This window comes from Hibiscus syriacus, unplaced genomic scaffold (assembly GCF_006381635.1).
Source record: "Hibiscus syriacus cultivar Baekdansim isolate YM2019G1 unplaced genomic scaffold, ASM638163v2 tig00111099_pilon, whole genome shotgun sequence".
Taxonomy (NCBI): Eukaryota; Viridiplantae; Streptophyta; class Magnoliopsida; order Malvales; family Malvaceae; genus Hibiscus; species Hibiscus syriacus.
This window is the reverse complement of record NW_024062984.1, coordinates 873,066-891,016: the sequence shown is the minus strand read 5'-3', so window position 1 is coordinate 891,016 and position 17,951 is coordinate 873,066. Positions and strand designations below refer to the sequence as shown.

General features: G+C 35.5%; 3 protein-coding genes across 3 annotated transcripts; 1 reads left to right on the top strand and 2 right to left on the bottom strand.

Annotated features, from left to right (window-relative positions):
* Window positions 1–3,644: 3,644 nt before the first annotated feature.
* Window positions 3,645–5,936, bottom strand: LOC120153291 (ras-related protein RABA5c-like). Its single transcript, XM_039165280.1, has 2 exons — window positions 5,506–5,936; window positions 3,645–3,973 (listed from the first exon to the last, which is right to left on the bottom strand). Exons 1-2 carry the CDS (start codon window positions 5,843–5,845, stop codon window positions 3,663–3,665), a joined length of 651 nt encoding a protein of 216 aa, XP_039021211.1. The 5' UTR covers window positions 5,846–5,936; the 3' UTR covers window positions 3,645–3,662.
* Window positions 5,937–6,881: 945 nt separating this feature from the next.
* Window positions 6,882–13,334, top strand: LOC120153259 (cysteine-rich repeat secretory protein 55-like). The gene is made up of 2 exons (XM_039165248.1): window positions 6,882–7,725; window positions 13,306–13,334. The coding sequence occupies exons 1-2, from the start codon at window positions 6,916–6,918 to the stop codon at window positions 13,321–13,323; spliced, it is 828 nt and encodes a 275-aa protein (XP_039021179.1). The 5' UTR covers window positions 6,882–6,915; the 3' UTR covers window positions 13,324–13,334.
* Window positions 13,335–13,400: 66 nt separating this feature from the next.
* Window positions 13,401–16,234, bottom strand: LOC120153258 (asparagine--tRNA ligase, cytoplasmic 2-like). The gene is made up of 8 exons (XM_039165247.1): window positions 15,749–16,234; window positions 15,428–15,661; window positions 14,748–15,335; window positions 14,476–14,661; window positions 14,235–14,299; window positions 14,000–14,129; window positions 13,821–13,879; window positions 13,401–13,726 (listed from the first exon to the last, which is right to left on the bottom strand). The coding sequence occupies exons 1-8, from the start codon at window positions 16,145–16,147 to the stop codon at window positions 13,543–13,545; spliced, it is 1,845 nt and encodes a 614-aa protein (XP_039021178.1). The 5' UTR covers window positions 16,148–16,234; the 3' UTR covers window positions 13,401–13,542.
* Between the last annotated feature and the right edge of the window lie 1,717 nt (window positions 16,235–17,951).

Below are 17,951 nucleotides of genomic sequence, written 5' to 3'. Positions count from 1 at the left end.
GAAAATTAGTTAAATTAATAGTTTAGCCATTGAATTTTCTACACTTCATAAAACGGTCTGTCAACTTTACGATTTTACAATTTAATCCCCAATTTCTTCCAAAAATACAAATTAAATTCACCACTTTATAATTTCTTAAATTTAGCCCCTAAATTGGGGTGTTACATGACGAATGAACGAATTTTGATCGGTCAAAGTGGGCTGTGCGTCCAATGAGGGCTAATGCATCTGCAACACCGTTAGCTTCGCGGTGAATATGCTAGAAAGTGATTTGCCACGGGCGATGCAGTAAATCCTAGATATGACGGACCAAAGTTGGTTCACAAGGAGAGGAAGGTGAGGACAAAATCCGAATAGCAACTTTGTTGTCCATCTCTACTTCTATACGTCTGAAACCATAAATCCAAGCGACCTTTAAACCATCAACAAGAGCCCAGAGTTCATCATGGAAAATGGAGCATCGCCCCAAGCTGCGACAGTAACCAGCAAGCCAATCTCTATCGAAATTACGAAGAATGCCACATCCTCCTGCTTCTAGCGTGTTTTGACTCACAGAGCTGTCAGTATTGAGTTTGATAATGCAATGAGCAGGAGACTTCCATATTTGGTTCCCATTCCTCTGGTTGGTGTTATTGGGTCTGGACATGCGGTTTGTTTTGATGGATTGGGCCCACGACCTAACGAATCAGATAATAGCCCAAATTTTACCTTAGAAGACAAGACTGCATCGCTGTTTCCACAATCTCTAAAGCATGATTCCAAAAGAAATGTCTCCAGCTATAAGCATCATCCTTCATCATTACCGATGATTTCATATTAGAATTTAGCCAATCAAGGTTAAGAGAAAAGAAACTCCCTGTCAGATTCTGCGGAATGACTTGTGTCGTGGGGCAGCCCCGGAGATCATGAGTTATTGTCTCAGCATTGTTTCCGCACGCTGGGCAGTAAGCTTCCGTCGTAAGGCCTCGTCTAGCCCGCTCAGCGTTGGTCATAATCCGCCCACGGAGGATCAGCCATATAAAGTTCCTAGAGGTGCGATCTAGAAAAGAATCTTTCCCAGGAATCCAAGCGTATGGCCAGGAATTAGTGTTTTCCCCATCTCCAGTCGACCATCAGACACTATTCTTAACGGAAGTCCCAAATTTTGGACAGGGATTTCCAAACAAAGGAGTTGTTATTGCGCGCGATGTTAACAGGCACCAGATCCTTGATCTTATACTTAGAACGGCAGAGTCTGACCTATAACTTGTCGGGTTGAGTAAGGAGAATATACCCTAATTTAATCAGGAAGACCTTGTTTTGAATGTTAAGGGGGCGTATCACAAGACCCCATGGTTTGTCGACCGACAGTACGTTTCCCAATCAAATAGTATTTCTTCTAAATAATTATAAGAGAATAAAATTTATAGACTAAAATGGCAATTAATTAATGTGAATTAAATATAACTCTTCTTTTTGAATATGAATTAATTAGTATTCCAAAAGTTATTACCTTTTAATTAAATAAATTTTTCAAAAAAAATTATTTTGATTTTAGAGGTGAAGATCATTTTAACCGTAGTTGAAAAATGAGATCTTTATACGGTTTCGGTCGAGGATAAACGTATTAAATATTGTTCAAATTCTTTTTTAGATAATTTTTAATAATTATCTATATATTTATTATTAAAACATTCCTAGTAGTATATGTACAAAATATCCATAAATATTTAGATTATTTATAATAGTTATATTATATATATATTTATCTCTATAACCATCTATATATATTTATAAGATTAATATGGTTAGGATGTTCATAGGTAGAGGTGCACAAAAAATCCGAATATCCGATTTTGCTTAAAAAATATCTGAAACCGGATTTTGGAAAAATCGATTTTTTTAAAACCGGATCGGATATTTAAAAACCTTATAATATAACCGGTTTGGGAAAAAATTGAACGACCGGTTTTTTTACCGGATTAAAAACCGGTTTTTTTTCAAACCGGATAAAAAATCGGTTTTTTATCTAAAAAAATCCGGTTTTTTAAAAAAACCGGATTTTTATCTGAAAAAATCCAGATTTTTTTAAAAAAACCGGTTTTTTTGTAAACCAAAACCGGTTACACCATCCGGCCCTCCAAACCGGTTAGGATCCGATCCGATTTTTTTAAAATCTGGTTTTTGGGTTGGGGAAAAAAACCGGATCAATTTTTATCCAATCCAGATCGAATTAAAATCCAACTTCTGTGCATCTCTATTCACAGGTATCAACAATTCAATAACCTTTAAAATATATAGATATGGGTGAGATTTTTCAATGTTGATAGAGTGCAAAAAGTATGCAAGTTATATGTGAAGGAGAGCTTAAAGGTGGAGAGAGGAAGAATAAATAATAAATGTGTAATATTATAATTGAACTCCCTTTTACCCATTTAATTTGTTATTTTTGTGTTTTAAAATTATCCCATTTAAAATTTTCATTTGAAAAAATCAAAAACTTTTACTAAACGCATATTTTTTTACTATTTTCTTAGTTTCCCAATAAAATAAAATTTAATTTTTCATATAAAATTTTCATTTTATTTTTTTACATCATAAATTAATGATATTAATAAGAAATTTTTTTAATAAAAAATCATAATTTCATACTTAAATTTGGACGCTAAATGTTGATCCATTCCTTTTCTTGATAGATTTCGATATATAATCATTTTGCATATACCTTTATTGTTTATCTTTACATATAACATTTTTACCTTCGTCGACGTAGTTCCTGCCATCTTCCTAGTCATATGTCGTCGATTAGTCATTTGGGTCATGTGGGATCGTAATTTTTAGTGTAGGGTTCGCTAGGTATAACTGTCAATTGATCGTTGATTAGTGGTGATTTAATAGGATTATTGATCGTCAAGGGTAGGTAAGATCGGGTGGAACTTCGTCGATGGCAAATGGCAACAATTGGCGTGAGTTTATGGGTTGAAATGAGGGTTTTCAAAGTTTCAAGGCTTTTTAAAGTATTTAAAAAATTTTGTGTATTTTTTTTAATATTAAATAAAATGTTTAAAATTACTAGAATGTGATACATGTCATTTAATGGCAATCACAGCTGGACACCTAAAACGGTAATGTTGTGACATTAGATATCTGAATAATTAAAAAAAAGTTTGGAAACCTATTTAAAAAAATATATAATTTGTGTATTTATTTTATAATTAAGCCTTATATTTATGTTTATTTTAGTGTTACTTCGATACCTTTGTTACTATTGTATTGAGTTCTTTTGGAACATATAGGGACTGTTCGACTAGTGACAGTTCTGGCTAACACACTCTTCGAACATCCCTATGTGAAAGTCAAGATGATCTCCGTGCAATTAATCCTTACCATTCCAAAATGGATGTGCCCTCTCGGTTTGGTAATATGGTCTTCAATTTGTACTCAGGTCCGTATAAATAAATATAACGTGGTTCAGCTCACTCAATAAATGTGATGGTCGCATTGAATTGCTCTTTATGGCCACCCTAGGGTTAGGTCATGTTTATGTGACCAATTCCTTCTGTGAAAAGTGTATTCAGACTGTAACACAACTAAATCTTCTTCAAGACTTAAGCATGTGGAACTCACCGGGACGAGCAGAGTGCATGGAAATGGAATTGGGAGGCAGGGGACAAGTGCGTAGATCATCTTGCACAACAGGAGAAGCCCTCCTTGGATGGGTTCGCCCCGTCCTTGAGTGTGACTCGATTCGCGGACAACTCGCCTTTATACGCATCGGAGTTGAGGGCTTTTCGGCTTACATTGGTGTATATTTCCCTGATGACGATCTCGAAAGCAGTCTGAACGTTGGTAGATTCGAGGGCCGATGTCTCCATGAAGAACAAGCCTTCTTCTTCAGCAAGGCTCTTGCCTTCCTCCACGCTTACTTCTCTAATGTTCTCCAAATCACATTTGTTCCCTACCAGCATTCTTGTCACGGTAGTATCACAATGCGCTGCAAGATTAAAAATTGCAAACGTGGTTAAAAGAATGTCTCTAGAAAAGGTGAAAACTTGGCAAATTCACTAGAAAAAAAACAGTTTCCAGTTTCTATTAACCCTCTAAAACAAAGAAGAAAAGGTAAGCCCCTTAATAGTCCTATACAAGGAAGGACAAAGGGCAGTGGCCAGTGGGGCAGCAGCCGAGAAAGGTGTACTAACTTTTTGCAGAGAATCTGGAAAAGAGTTATTTCAAAACCCCCCAAAAAAACGATCTAACCTAAATTACACGGTTTAAGGATGACTGCTTGAACTAATCCAGTTAAAAGCTGAAGTCCGAGTAAGGGACATTTGTCGATGCACGAACATACCCCACCAAAATGCAAAGGTTCACACTCTCAAAAGGAGAAATAATGCTGATTTGGTGACCATAACACGTTTTCCTTCCCAATAAAAGGAAAAGTAAAAGCATCTAATCCTACTTAGATGATGAGCCATGTTTTTCTTGCACAAACGCTAAATCTAAACCTAATTTTACCTCGAGGGAAGGCGAATGAAGAGAAGTGATCTCAGTGGCTCTAGAACTAATAACCTATGAGAATTTGAAGGAACAAATATGAACAGTTTGACCAAATGTACTTACTCATGCGCCATGTGTTTATATGGCATGGGTTGTTTTCTTATGACGTAGAAGCAACCTCATTTTTTTCAGTTCACCCTTGAAAACTCTTAAAGTTTTATATCCATCTCACACTGTTATTAACTTTGCCGTTCAACAGTATTTTCTATGACCACTCTAGACACCATCAAAGTCGGACCATCAACCTCCACCGTTCTATAAGTTTAGATTATTCAAAATCTCTTTAAAACTCGTAAAATTTTTAACTAAATGTCTAAAAAAACAATTTCAATCTACAATTTTAATCGTTTGATCATCATAAAATCAGGATATATTGTTAGTCTCCTTCTTATTCACCTTTCTACCATTGAGATTTGGAAGATGCTTCAGTATCAAAATATTAAAGGAGATCCAAAAATTTGGGTTACAAATTAGGGAAGAGAGATTTCAGGGATATTTTCAAAAATTTTAAAATAAAATTCTTAGGTCTTTTATAAATTTTAAAATATAGACACAGTAATACCATTAAATAATTAATGGCGAAGTAACAAAAAGGGAAATAATGTAAAAATTGAATGATCAAATTGAAATATTTTAAAATTTAACTTAAAACCCTAGCAACTACATGCCAGAAAAAATGAGTATGCATCAAGAACATTTGGATTTTTTTTCATCCTCAGTTGGATCTGCATTGTCGGACATAGAGAGAAAAAAAATCTGTTTTTTTATCGACAGCAGCAGAGTTTCTCTATGATTGCTAAAAGCGACAATGTCTCCAGAGAATCCAATTCCACATTCTTGTTATGCCAAAAACGATAATAAAACTATAAATTCATCTCTTAAAAAAAACCAAACACTTTTCCATATGAAATCAATATTCCAAAAAAAAAAAAAAGAAGAGAAGATGAAGATGAAGAAAGAAAGACTTACTGGAAAGTTCATCAAGCCAACGTTTAATGCTGTCGAAGCTACTACGCCTACTGATATCATAAACAATAAGAGCACCAACAGCTCCTCTATAGTACGCGGAAGTAACAGCTCTGAACCTTTCTTGACCAGCAGTGTCCCAGATCTGTGCTTTAATTTCCTTGCCGTCAATTTCCACGCATTGGGTCTGGAACTCTACTCCAATGGTTGCCTTTGAGTTGTTGTCGAACTCGTTCCTTGCGAAACGCGACAAGAGGTTCGATTTTCCCACGGCCGAGTCGCCGATCAGCACGATCTTGAACAAGTACACCTCGCCTCCTCCCTCTTCTTCATGCCCACCCATGTCTCTGCTATGAAAAAAGAATGGGTTTTGTCTCTGGGTTGGTTGTCTGAATATGAATGGTTAAAGTGTGGGTTTTTAAGGATTGAAGTAGTAGGGAAATGGTGGCCACGGACAAGGGTGCGTGATTGGCGGGGTCTTGATGGAGATTGCGGCGATATTTGTTCTGATTTGTGGGCTTTTTGAACAGAGAGTGGGGGTTATGTGGGCTTTGGGTTAAGTACACAGATATCATGCAAGGCATCACGATTCCTTTCGTTTTCTGTCTCCTGTTTATAGTTGGAGAGTTTTAATTTAATGCAAAGTCCTCCCTCTCTCATTTATTAAGGCAGCTTTGCTTCATATTCAATATTATATGTCGAGTAGATTTTCCTTTTTTAAAAATATTATATGTTATATCTCGACCTATATAATTATACCCAATCAAATGCTGCAAGTGAGCCTTAATTTTCAACAAAAAGGGCTGTAACTGTGCAATCATGTGTCGTCGTTGTTCGATGGTGAAGGGAAATCAAAGACCGGAATAACATTTTTCCAATCATTTGGCTGACACTAGGAGTTGAAATATAGCTATGAAAATAGTTCTTTTCCAACGTCATTTTAGTGGAAAATGATTATAGTCCAATCTATACAAGGAGGAGGAAAATGGTTGTTACCTTCTTTTTATCCACGAAGCACCTAAACGGATTCTTAGTTTATGAAGGCTGAAGATTCCCTGTTTGGTTCCCCAGAATCATTATTATAATTTATAAATGGTGATGAAAATTCGATCTTAAGTCGACGATAAAAAGAAAAAGATAATACCAATCTAATCGATTTGAACCTAAATCCTCTAATAAAAACATTATTTTTTTTATCATTAAGACCCCTCAATAAATATAAATGGCATAAATGGTGGTCTACTCATTACCATGCAATTCGTCAATGGACTTTAAATATAAACTGGTAAAGAATTTCTAGAAACAATGGTCCATGTTCTCCACTAGAAACTTTTGTGGGGATAGTCCTAGATATGCAAGGAGTCAAGAATATCTGCTTCTTGATTTCCCACTTCTCCATCATCTCCACCACAAATGGCAATATTAATGAGAGCCCAACACCAAGGACGGCATCAAGTTTGCTGGAAAGAAATCATGAATTTGTATTATGTACTTCTTATTTCATTGTTTCTAAGCAGTTGCAGAGCTGCTGATCCTTTGGGGAATTTTTGCAACCAAAACACCAACATAAGTAGCAGTAGCCGGGTTTCTGTCAACATCGATGGCGTGTTAGCCGAAGTGGTCTCGAAAACCGCCTTAACCGGTTATGTCACAACTTCCTCGGGTAAGGGCTCTGATAAAGTCTACGGTCTTGCTCAATGCAGAGGAGATGTTAGCAGCAAAGACTGTTCGAGTTGCATACAAGATGCGGCAAAGGAGATACGCCAACGCTGTCCGAATCAAGCCGATGCGAGGATTTGGTACGACTATTGCTTTCTAAGGTACAGCCAAGACGATTTCGTGGGAAAAGTTGACACCTCGTTCGGCATATTTTACTTCAATGTTGAAAATGTCTCGGACCCTCAAAGTTTCAACAAAGAACTTGGAGCTCTGATGGATACAATCAGATCGGAAGCCGTCGTGCCGAAGAACGAAGGGCTTGGAAAAGGTAAGACCGGATTGTCGCCGTTTGTGACCCTTTATGCATTGGTGCAGTGCACAAGGGACCTGTCTCAGATAGATTGTGCACAATGCCTGGCAATTGCTGTCGGAAATTTCCCCAACTTTTGTGACAACAGGAAAGGCTGTCGGGTCCTATACAGTAGTTGTTATGTCCGGTATGAGCTCTATCCATTTTTCTTCCCACTAGATTCAAACACTGGAACCTCAGTTGGCCAAACGAAGGTCATAGTTCGCTTTTAGTTTCTTTTCATTAAATAAACTGTGTATTTGGGATCAAATAAGAGTGATATTTAGCCATAAACTAGGTTATTTCTTGTATGTTGCATTTAGTATATCTGTTTAAAGGTTATTCTAATTTAGATTATATTTCACTTATGTTTTGTAATAATTGATAATGATCTTCTACATGATATCATGTGATCTGAAATACCGGCAAGACCAGTTCCTTTTTCCCCTCGTCGTTATAGCCAATCAGATGCTATAACTGAGCCTTAGTTATCAACAAAAATGTCCGTGTTGGGGGAAGAAATCAAACAACAAAATACAAGCGGAACCACAACCAGTGTTCTCTCTCTTTCAATAACTCCTGTAAAAAGTTATGGCAAGTACAATAGCATAAAATGTGTTCTTTTACAATACTAATCAACCAATCCAACCACAAGTAACAAATTAAGACACCGATATTTTTACGTGAAAAATCCCTTTAAATCTCAACTAAAATCACGAGACTTTAAAGTCAGATAAAAAACTCCACTATATTCAAATGTTAAGCTATAAGATCACAAAATCAAACCTACAACAATGCTAACAATTAGTAATTTTTAGCAAAAGAGAGAAAAATGGGAGAAAATAACCAAAAACACAGCTACTGTAAATTGATGATTCTAGGCGTTATAGAACTCGAATGAAACATCAAATCGTAAAACTCAAAAACACCAAGTCGCTTAGTTGTTGTCCGAAAATCAGCTCAATCGAACCACAAATGTATCTCTGATTCAAGAGTTGATCAATCCTGCACCAAGCTGCACCAAGCTTTAAAATATTCTTCTCCTCAATTCCTTCCTCAAACGATCCTCCTTTATTTACGAGATGTCTAATGAAATGCAAACTAATATAAGGCTAAAAACCGACACAACCGGAAATGTGAGTAAATGTTTTGATATTATCAACATTTTAGGTTTCGCATAAAATATTATTATAGTTTAAGCTGATGAAATCTTAGATTTTCCCATGATAACAAAATAAATTAAAAGTTGAAATTGTTATGAATATTTATAATGAATATAGTTACACCCAATAATGTAATAGTTCACTAAGAAATTAAGTTGTGATATGAAATGTTAATTTTTTATGAATATCTATAATAAATCCCGTTGTGCCAAAGAATGTTATCAATATTCTCATTTTCTATGTTTTTTTTAAATTCGAAAGTATCGATATTTGTCAAAAAGTATTGATACTTTGCATCATTCTCATTTTCTATTTTTTTTAATTCGAAAGTATCGATATTTGTCAAAAAGTATTGATATTTTGCATCATTCTCATTTTCTATTTTTTTTAATTCGAAAGTATCGATATTTATGAAAAGTATCGATACTTTGTAGCCTTTTCATTTTTCGTGTTTTTCTTTAAATTCGAAAGTATCAATACTTTTGATTTTTTATAATAAAAATGTAAACATTTCACGTAACTTATTTTTTAGTAAATCACGATATTCTTGGGCACAACCCATTTATTAATAAAAATATTAATCATCCATATCATAATCTACTTATTAGTTAACCATGCATTCTTGGTTTAATAAAAATATTAACATTTCAGATCGTAACCTATTTTTTTAGTGAACTATGATATTATTGGGCGGAACTCATTTTATTAATAAAAATATTAACATTTCATACGGCAACTTATTTCTTAGTGAACCATGATATTATTAAACACAACTGTATTTCTTCTATATATTCATTAACATTTTCAGTTTTTAACTTATTTTCTTATCGTGGGCATATCTAAGGCCCTATCAACTTAAACTCTTGTATCATTTTAGGTGCACCATAAAAATTTAATAATATTCATAACATTCATCGTTTATAATATTTTAGTTGCAACCTATTATATTACTACATTAATAATTTTTCCGATTTCACATTTAACATTTTATATTCCACGTTTATCCTATTACTTTTTTTACCGATCACACGGTTTAATAATCATGTTTTAGGAATCTCACAACAGAACTCCCCTCTTTACCCTCTTTTTACACTTCAAATCTGATTTTTTTTTAATGTAATGTACCCACACACGTAATCCCAAGGCAAAAGGAATGAATTTGTGTCAAATCCAAGTAGTAAGGGTAAATATGGCAGAAGTTGAAATCAATAAAAAATGTGACAATCAACCATTTCACTGTGTTCAACGGGTGAGTGGGTTTCCCACATAGTAGGGCTCACACCCAATAATCTGCAACTGTGAAATCATGTGCACTGATTAGGCTTTCGTTGACTGTTTGATGGTGCAGCGAAATTGAAGACCGGAATAACATTTGTCCAATCATTTGGCTAACACTAGGAATTGAAACGTTGTATATATAGTGATGAAAATGGTTCTTTTCCAATGTATTTTAGGTGGAAAATGATTAGATTCCAATTTGTACAATGAGGAGGTAAATGATTGTTTCCCTTTTATCCCATTGAAGCTCCAATTTGTACAATGTGATTTTCTAGAAACATTGGCCCATGTTCCCCACTAGTAATTTTTGTGGGGATAGAAATGCAAGGAGCCAAAGAATATTCGCTTCTTTATCTCCCACTTGTCCATCATCTCCACTACCAAGGGCAATATTAATGAGAGCTCAACACTTAGGGTCGCATCAAGTTTGCTGGAAAGAAATCATGAATTTGTTATATGTGCTTGTTATTTCATTGTTTCTAGGAAGTTGCAGGGCTGATCCTTTGGGGAGTTTTTAAAACGTAAGCACTAACATAGATAGCAGTAGCCGGATATCTGTAAACATCGATCGCTTGTTAACCGAACTGGTCTCTAAAACTGACTTAACCAGTTATATCACAACATCCTCGGGAAAGGATTCTGACAAGCTCTATGGTCTTGCTCAATGTAGAGGAGATGCTAGCCGTAAAGACTGTTGCTTTCTATGGTACAGCCAAGTCGATTTCGTTGGAAAAGTTGACACCTTGATAAGGGATTTAAATAGCATATGCGACCGTATTTTCGGTCGCGTCTCGTTTATGGCGGTTGTGGACATAACGGATGCCATCGCGGTTACTACTAGTGTCGTGGTCGTGATTTTTTTTAAATTCGCACAACTTATCCTAAAATATAATAATTATAATTATAATTTTAGAGAGTCATTATTATTTAAAGAAATAAGACTATCAACCTATAAAAAAAACTCTAAAAAAATTAAAATGGATAAAAATAAATTACCCATTATGATTCATTTACGTAAATAACATATTATAACTTACTAAAATGAACATGTGTAAAATAAAAGATCCAAATCAGAAGATCAACAAAGTCTCGAAAAGTGACTAAATTGCAACACACATAAAAATTGGAGACCAAACTAAAAATACATAAAAGTCTCAATCAGGGGACTAAATTGAAATTGAAATTATAAGCTTGAATCGAAATGATGAAATTTTCATTTGATGACTAAAAGAAAAATTTACAAATGGAAAGGGTCTCGTCGAGCGATTTACCCATGTGATGAATTCATGAACCCCATCTCTAAAAACGACATCGCACATATGGTTGCTTATAACCCAAAAGCTGGGTTTTGAAACCCACATTTCATTTCTTCATTTTGCACAAAACCAAGGAAAATTTTAGAGCCCTCCTCGTACGTGTGGTACATCGGTCATGGACATCGACAATGACCAACCACGGTGGCCAGGGATGGTTCCAGAGTCTCATAAGACTCGTCTCGTTCCCCCAAACTCGAATCGAAACCCCTTTTTCCTAAAACCAAACAACAAACCTTAGATCTAAGAAATTACCTTTCGGTAATTTGGATTCCGGTGGCCCTCAAGCTTTCCGACTACCAGCGATGAAGGTGAGTTCTCCTATCTTTCTTTTTTCGTTCTTTTTGTTTTCGAATCACCCCGTTTTTTTTTTATTCGACTGATTTGGTGTAATGGAAAATAACGAGAATAGCGGGCCATTATCGTCGCGATCGATCGTTACCCTTTAAGTTGCGGCCGCTATCGGACGCTATTGGTGTGATTCCGCATTCATATCGCTATTTCGGGCAATATCAGTTTCGGACGGCGGCACTACCGCGAAATAGCGGCCACTATAGCATTTTTTGTTCCGTTATTTGAAACCCTGACCTTGATTGTCGTATTTTTATCTAATGTTGAAAATGTCTCTGGCCCTCAAAGATTCAACAAAGGACTTGGAGATAGTGTTTCAAATAGCGGTCGCTATTTCAAAATAGCACTGTCGTCCTAAATCGATATTGTCTGAAATAGCGATGTGAACGCGAAATCATACCAATAGCGGTCGATTGCGACCGCAACTTAAGGGGTATCAGCCAATCGCGGCGATAACGACCCGCTATTCCCGTTACACCAAATCAGTCCAATACAATAAAAAAGGGTGATTCAAAAATTTTAAAAATAAAGAAGAAGAAAAAGAAAGATTGGAGAACCCACCTTCATAACGGGTAGCCGAAAAGCTTGAGGGTCACCGGAATCCAAATTACTGAAAGGTGATTTCTTAGATCTAGGACTTGTTGTTTGGTTTTAGGAAAAAAGGGTTTTAGATTCGAGTTTGGGGGAACGAGATGAATCTTCTGAGACTCTTGGATCATCCCCGGCCACCGTGTTTGGTCGTCGTCTGTGTCCATGACCGATGGACTACACGGCCGAGAGGGCTCTAAAATTTCCCTTGGCTTTGAGCAAAATGAATAAATGAAATATGGGTTTCAAAACCCAACTTTTGGGTTATAAACAACCATATGTGCGACGTTGTTTTTAGAGGTGGGAGTTTCATGAATTCGACATATGGATAAATCGCTCGATGAGACCTTTTCCATTTGCAAATTTTCCTTTTAATCATCAAATGAAAATTTCATCTTTTTGATTCAAGCTTATACTTTTGTTTCAGTTTCAGTTTAGTCCCCTGATTAAGACTTTTATGTATTTTAATTTGGTCTCCAATTTTATGTGTGTTGCAATTTAGTCACTTTTTGAGACTTTGTTGATCTTCTGATTTGGATCTTTTATTTTACACATGTTCATTTTAGTAAGTTATAATATGTTATTTTCGTAAATGAATCATAATGGGTAATTTATTTTTATCCATTTTAATTTTTTTTAGAGTTTTTTCTATGGTGATAGTCTTATTTCTTTAAATAATAATGACTATTTAAAATTATAACTATAATTATTATATTTTAGGATAAGTTGTGTGAATTTTAAAAAAAATCACGAACGCGACACCCGCAGTGACTGCGATGACATCAGTTATGTCCGCAACTGCTATAAATGCGACTCAACCTAAAACGTGGCCGCGAACGCTATTTAAATCCATGCTTGGAGCTCTGATAGGTAAAATTATATCGGAAGCTGTCATGCCGAAGAATGAAGGGCTCGGAAAAGGTAAAACCTGTAGATAGATTGTACCCAATGCCTGGCAATTGCTATCCGAAATTTCCCAAACTTTTGTGACAACAAGAAAGGTCGTCGGGTCGTATACGATAGTTGTTATGTACGGTATGAGCTCTATCCATTTTTCTTCCCACTAGATTCAAACAACGGCACTTCAGTTGGCAAAACGAAGGTCATAGTTCGCCATTAGATTTTGAAATCAATCAGTTTGCTTCAAGGATTAGTTTCTTTTCATTGAATAAACTGTGTAATTGGAATCAAATAAGAGTGATCTTTAGCTATAAATTAAGATATTTCTTGTATTCTGTATTTAGTATATCTGTCTACACAAGTTTTTCTTTGTCTGGAATACAAGGAAGCTGAAACTGGTCTCGATTTTAATGAACTATATATCATGTACTCTTCGATGTTAGTTGTTGGTTTTGCCATGGCTTCTGGGAAAAGGAATTGCATCTCTGATGTCAGTGAGGCCAGTGGTAAGGAGAACCATCAGGTCGAACTGCAGGCTGAATCCCGAGTGCTTGACCGTTCCATGCCTGCGAAGATCTAGGTACCAATCATACTGATCTCTCGACAGGTCAAATTCCTTGATCCTGAAGTCAGAAAACCGTTTCCGAAAATAAGATGATTTATCTTTGAATGCAAAAGTTCCTAACATTTGCAGTAGACTAACAAGGATGGCATTACCTTGTACTTAGCATGTCAAAGCGCTCTTCATTTTGGCTCCCTGTTATCACAGTTCCAATCTGCAAATGCAATTTATCCAACTTTATAACCATTCTAAACCAGGAGGTCCAGGACATGTGTTGGTCCCTGAAGATATATGTTTTGAATTTTCTTCGCCTCTTAATAAAATTTAGACTTACCTTGGGTACAACCATCTCAAAGGCTGCAACAGCTGTTCCATCGTCGTTCAAGCGCACATAAAATGGCTTAACTGCTTTCGGATAATCGTAAATAATTACAGGCCTCTTATAGTGATCATCAGCCAAGTAGCTGCCATAAGAGTAAATGGATAGTAAGAACCAAACTAATAAAAGTCTTTTCTGTCTAACGCTCTTGCATTTGGCATGATTTGGTTAATATCTGCATAATACATACCTTAGATGCTCGGCTGTTAGGGGGACGCCCCACTGAAGTTGTGCTTCAAAAGCCTTATCCGGTACCTAATGTTAAAGAATGAAATTAAAACGTTCAGTCAGATCAAAGTTGCTGTAGATATGGTTGAAATGTTTGATGGCCTAATCTATGTTATCCGGATTTGTGTGAGTAATTAAAGAAAAATGACGAGTCCGAGTAACATATGACTAATACGTAGGAAGAATATGTTGTCCAGGTTTACCTTTCTCAAAATTTCCACTGCTTCTCGATAGGAAATCTTGTCGTAAGAACTTGTCGTCATGTATTCGAGACGGTGAGTAATAGTTTGGTCAATTCTTCTCGAGACAAACTTCATGTCTTCTGAACAGTTAACCAATATCCATCTGCAGAGGAATTTGAAATAGTCCTCTGCACATTTCATAGCGTCCTGGAAGCTCCAATGGAAAATAATATAACAGAAATCTTAATTTATGAAAACTCATTCAAGATGGAAGCTCCAATGCAAATTCTTACCTCTAACTGTGAAAAAGCCATTTCGACCTCAACAGTCCACATTTCAGCAACATGTCTGGGGGACACTGTTTTATCGGCTCGAAATCTTGGTCCGAACGAGTAAACATGTCCGATCGCACATGCATAGCTCTCCAGGTGAAGGCGACCAGAAACAGTTAAATAATTCTGGCCACCAAAGAAATCTTCATTGAAGTTCACCGAGCCGGGCTTCACTGCAGTTACTGGTTTCGATTTTTCTCTGGCTTCAATCTGCTGAGCTAATTCATTCGTTTCCTGCAAATCCTGAAGAGCAACAGCAAGTGCTTCTTTATTGCTGTCACTTCGCTTGAGTAGTTCAACTACACTCGATTTCTTCTTTATAGCAGCCTTAACATTTTCAAGGCTAACAGTATCGGCATCACTAACACCGAGTGGCTCCTCTTTCTTGTTTGTTTTTCCCAGAAGAGTTGTAACCTGAAACTTTTCACTGGACCCTTCGGCATCAGTAGTTGTGATGATTGGCATTTGCACATGTAAAAAACCATGGTCCCGAAAGAATGTGTGGGATGCAAAATCTAGGGCGCTTCGAATTCGAGTGACGGATGATACCTGTAATGCAAAGCATATACAAAGGAACATATTCGATTCAGTTTCAAGGTAGTTTTTTTATGACACAAAGTAGCAATGGATGCTGAGAATACCGTTGTTGTCCTAGGACGAATATGAGGATAATCCCTTAAAGAGTCAAGAGGTAATCTTTTCCTGGACAGAGGATACTTATCCTGCTCAACTGTTCCAACATGAAGAATTTTTTCTGCTTTAAGCTCAATCGTTTGTTTTCCATTTGATGAAGCTTTTTGCAGAACGCCCTGGGCTAATATACATGTTCCAGTTTGGCCTGCTGACATTGGGGCTCTAGTTGAATCTATCGAGACCTGGTCGAGAAATTTCCATAGCAATTAGAAACATCTGCATATCAATCTAAGTAATCTCTTTATTTAGAAAAAGGGAAAAAAGAATACCTGGAGAGTTGAAATGCAAGAGCCGTCGTTAATCAGTAGAAACAATGTGGAAGAAGATGATGGTTTAGGAATCAAAGACTCGAGCTTTTCTCGAACAGATGGGGAGCTAGCAGGACCGCACAGAATCCTGATAATGGTCCTGAAACAGGGGATTCGGGACTCAAGAATCTCCAAACAGGACAGTCCTTTACGCTCCGGCGAAGCATCTGGAGGCAGTGGAACAGGGTGGTTCTTCACCTCCTTGGAAGATTTAACCCACCCGCCAACCACCACCGTCTTACTAACCAACCCCATATCGCCGCCATCACAACTTTCCAACACGGTTTTCAACATCACCCGGTTCGAGTACATCGAAGGCGTCAAAGTGGAGCCGGTAGCCTTTGGTTCTTGAGACTCCATCTTCTGTTTTGAAATGGGAACGGAAAAAAAGAGCTGAAACAGGAAGGAAAATGAAGGGAGCTAAGTTTTGCAAATGATGGATGATTGGCGACGGCATGGCTTGCAGGGTGATGATATATATTGAGAGAGAAAGAGGGTTGTTTTTGCTTGACAAGGAAGAGAAGGGAAGGAAAGAAAAGGGATTGTTTGGGTGGATTGACATGGTTTTTTTCTTCTTTTTTCCTGGGTATGGAAGACGACGAAGGGTAAGGGTTGGCGGCAAGCTAAGGCATTCTTCTTAAGTTGGGTATCCGCGGGAACTTCCATACCTCAACTGAAATTCCGGAAGTTACTTTTTATTCTTGGGTAAAATACGCATTTAGTATCTAAACTATCAGTTTTGATCCGTTTTAATACCTAAACTTTCAATTTTTTTATAACTATACCTAACGTTTAGTTTTTGTTTCATTTTATTACCTAAACTATCAGTTTTAGTGCCTAAACTTTCAATTTATTTTCAAAACTTAATGTTAAAATTTGAATGAGTGTACTAAAATAAAATAAAAACTAAACTTAAGGTATGGTTTTGAAAAAAATTAAAAGTTTAAGTACTAAAATGAATCAAAACTGATAGTTTAAGTACTAAACATATAATTTTTCCTTTATTAGTATTTTCTTTTTTGTCAAGGCACATTTTTTATAGGAACAATTAGTTTAGTTAATATAATGTAAAAATAATAACTTAATTTTAATTAATATATTTATATTGATATAGTTATAATTAAATATAATTATCATAAAATTAATAATTAATAAATTATTTAAGCACGAGCTAAACGATCTCAATCAATAATTAAGAGATTTTGTTAGTTTGATCCAATCACAAGCCCTATTTGGTTAGGGACTACCTAAAAGCTATTGGACTTGTTTCTACCTATACTCCAAGAACCATTGCTTAGTCCATACCCTAATCTTGCCCCAATTTTTAGGAATGTTTTTGCTAGTTTAATTTTACAATGATATCAATATTTGCCTTAGGCTTAATGTTAAATTTAATTATTAATATTTATATTTTTCTCCTTTAATTGTTCGTAATAGAAATACATCTTTCATAAGATTTATACACATTCAAAGGATTTTAAACTAAACTAAATTCAAATTCATAACTTTTGAATCTCTTTTATACTCTGATTATAAAACAAACCTCCTAAAAATGTTTTCTACAAAAAAGTATTTTAAATTTTATCTAAAACAAATTATAAATCTTTGATGTTTACTAATCCAGAGTGATTATAAGTAATAATATATGTTCTGAAGACTCTCGATCATTTGAAAATGAATGTTCCAATACCCAACAGTTGTTGGTGCTTGAACTCTGAATCTATAAAAATTACAATAATTCATTTAACCACTGAAGTCACTTAATTCGTGTTAAGTCTTCGATATCTTAAATGATGATTATTAATAAAAAAAAGTTCATTTTATTAAAATATATATACATATTCTCAAAACATGTATTTTAAACCTAAAAACGATTTTGACCACACTTTTCATTAAATACTAAATGTGTTTGTCATCGGAGGAAAGATGATCAGACAATGATATTATATTTGTACACTGAAATCTATATGATGATATAATTAAGATTACAACCGCACATGAAATAAGAAAAAAGTCTATTTAGTATAAGTTAATGAAAATATATTGGTACATCCTTAGGACGGACATTGAAATTAATTTAAGGAATAACAAATTTATCATAAAAAGGTTCAATTTCATTTTGTTTGGGAACTAAAAAAAATTGAAAGAAAAATGTATCTAGTGA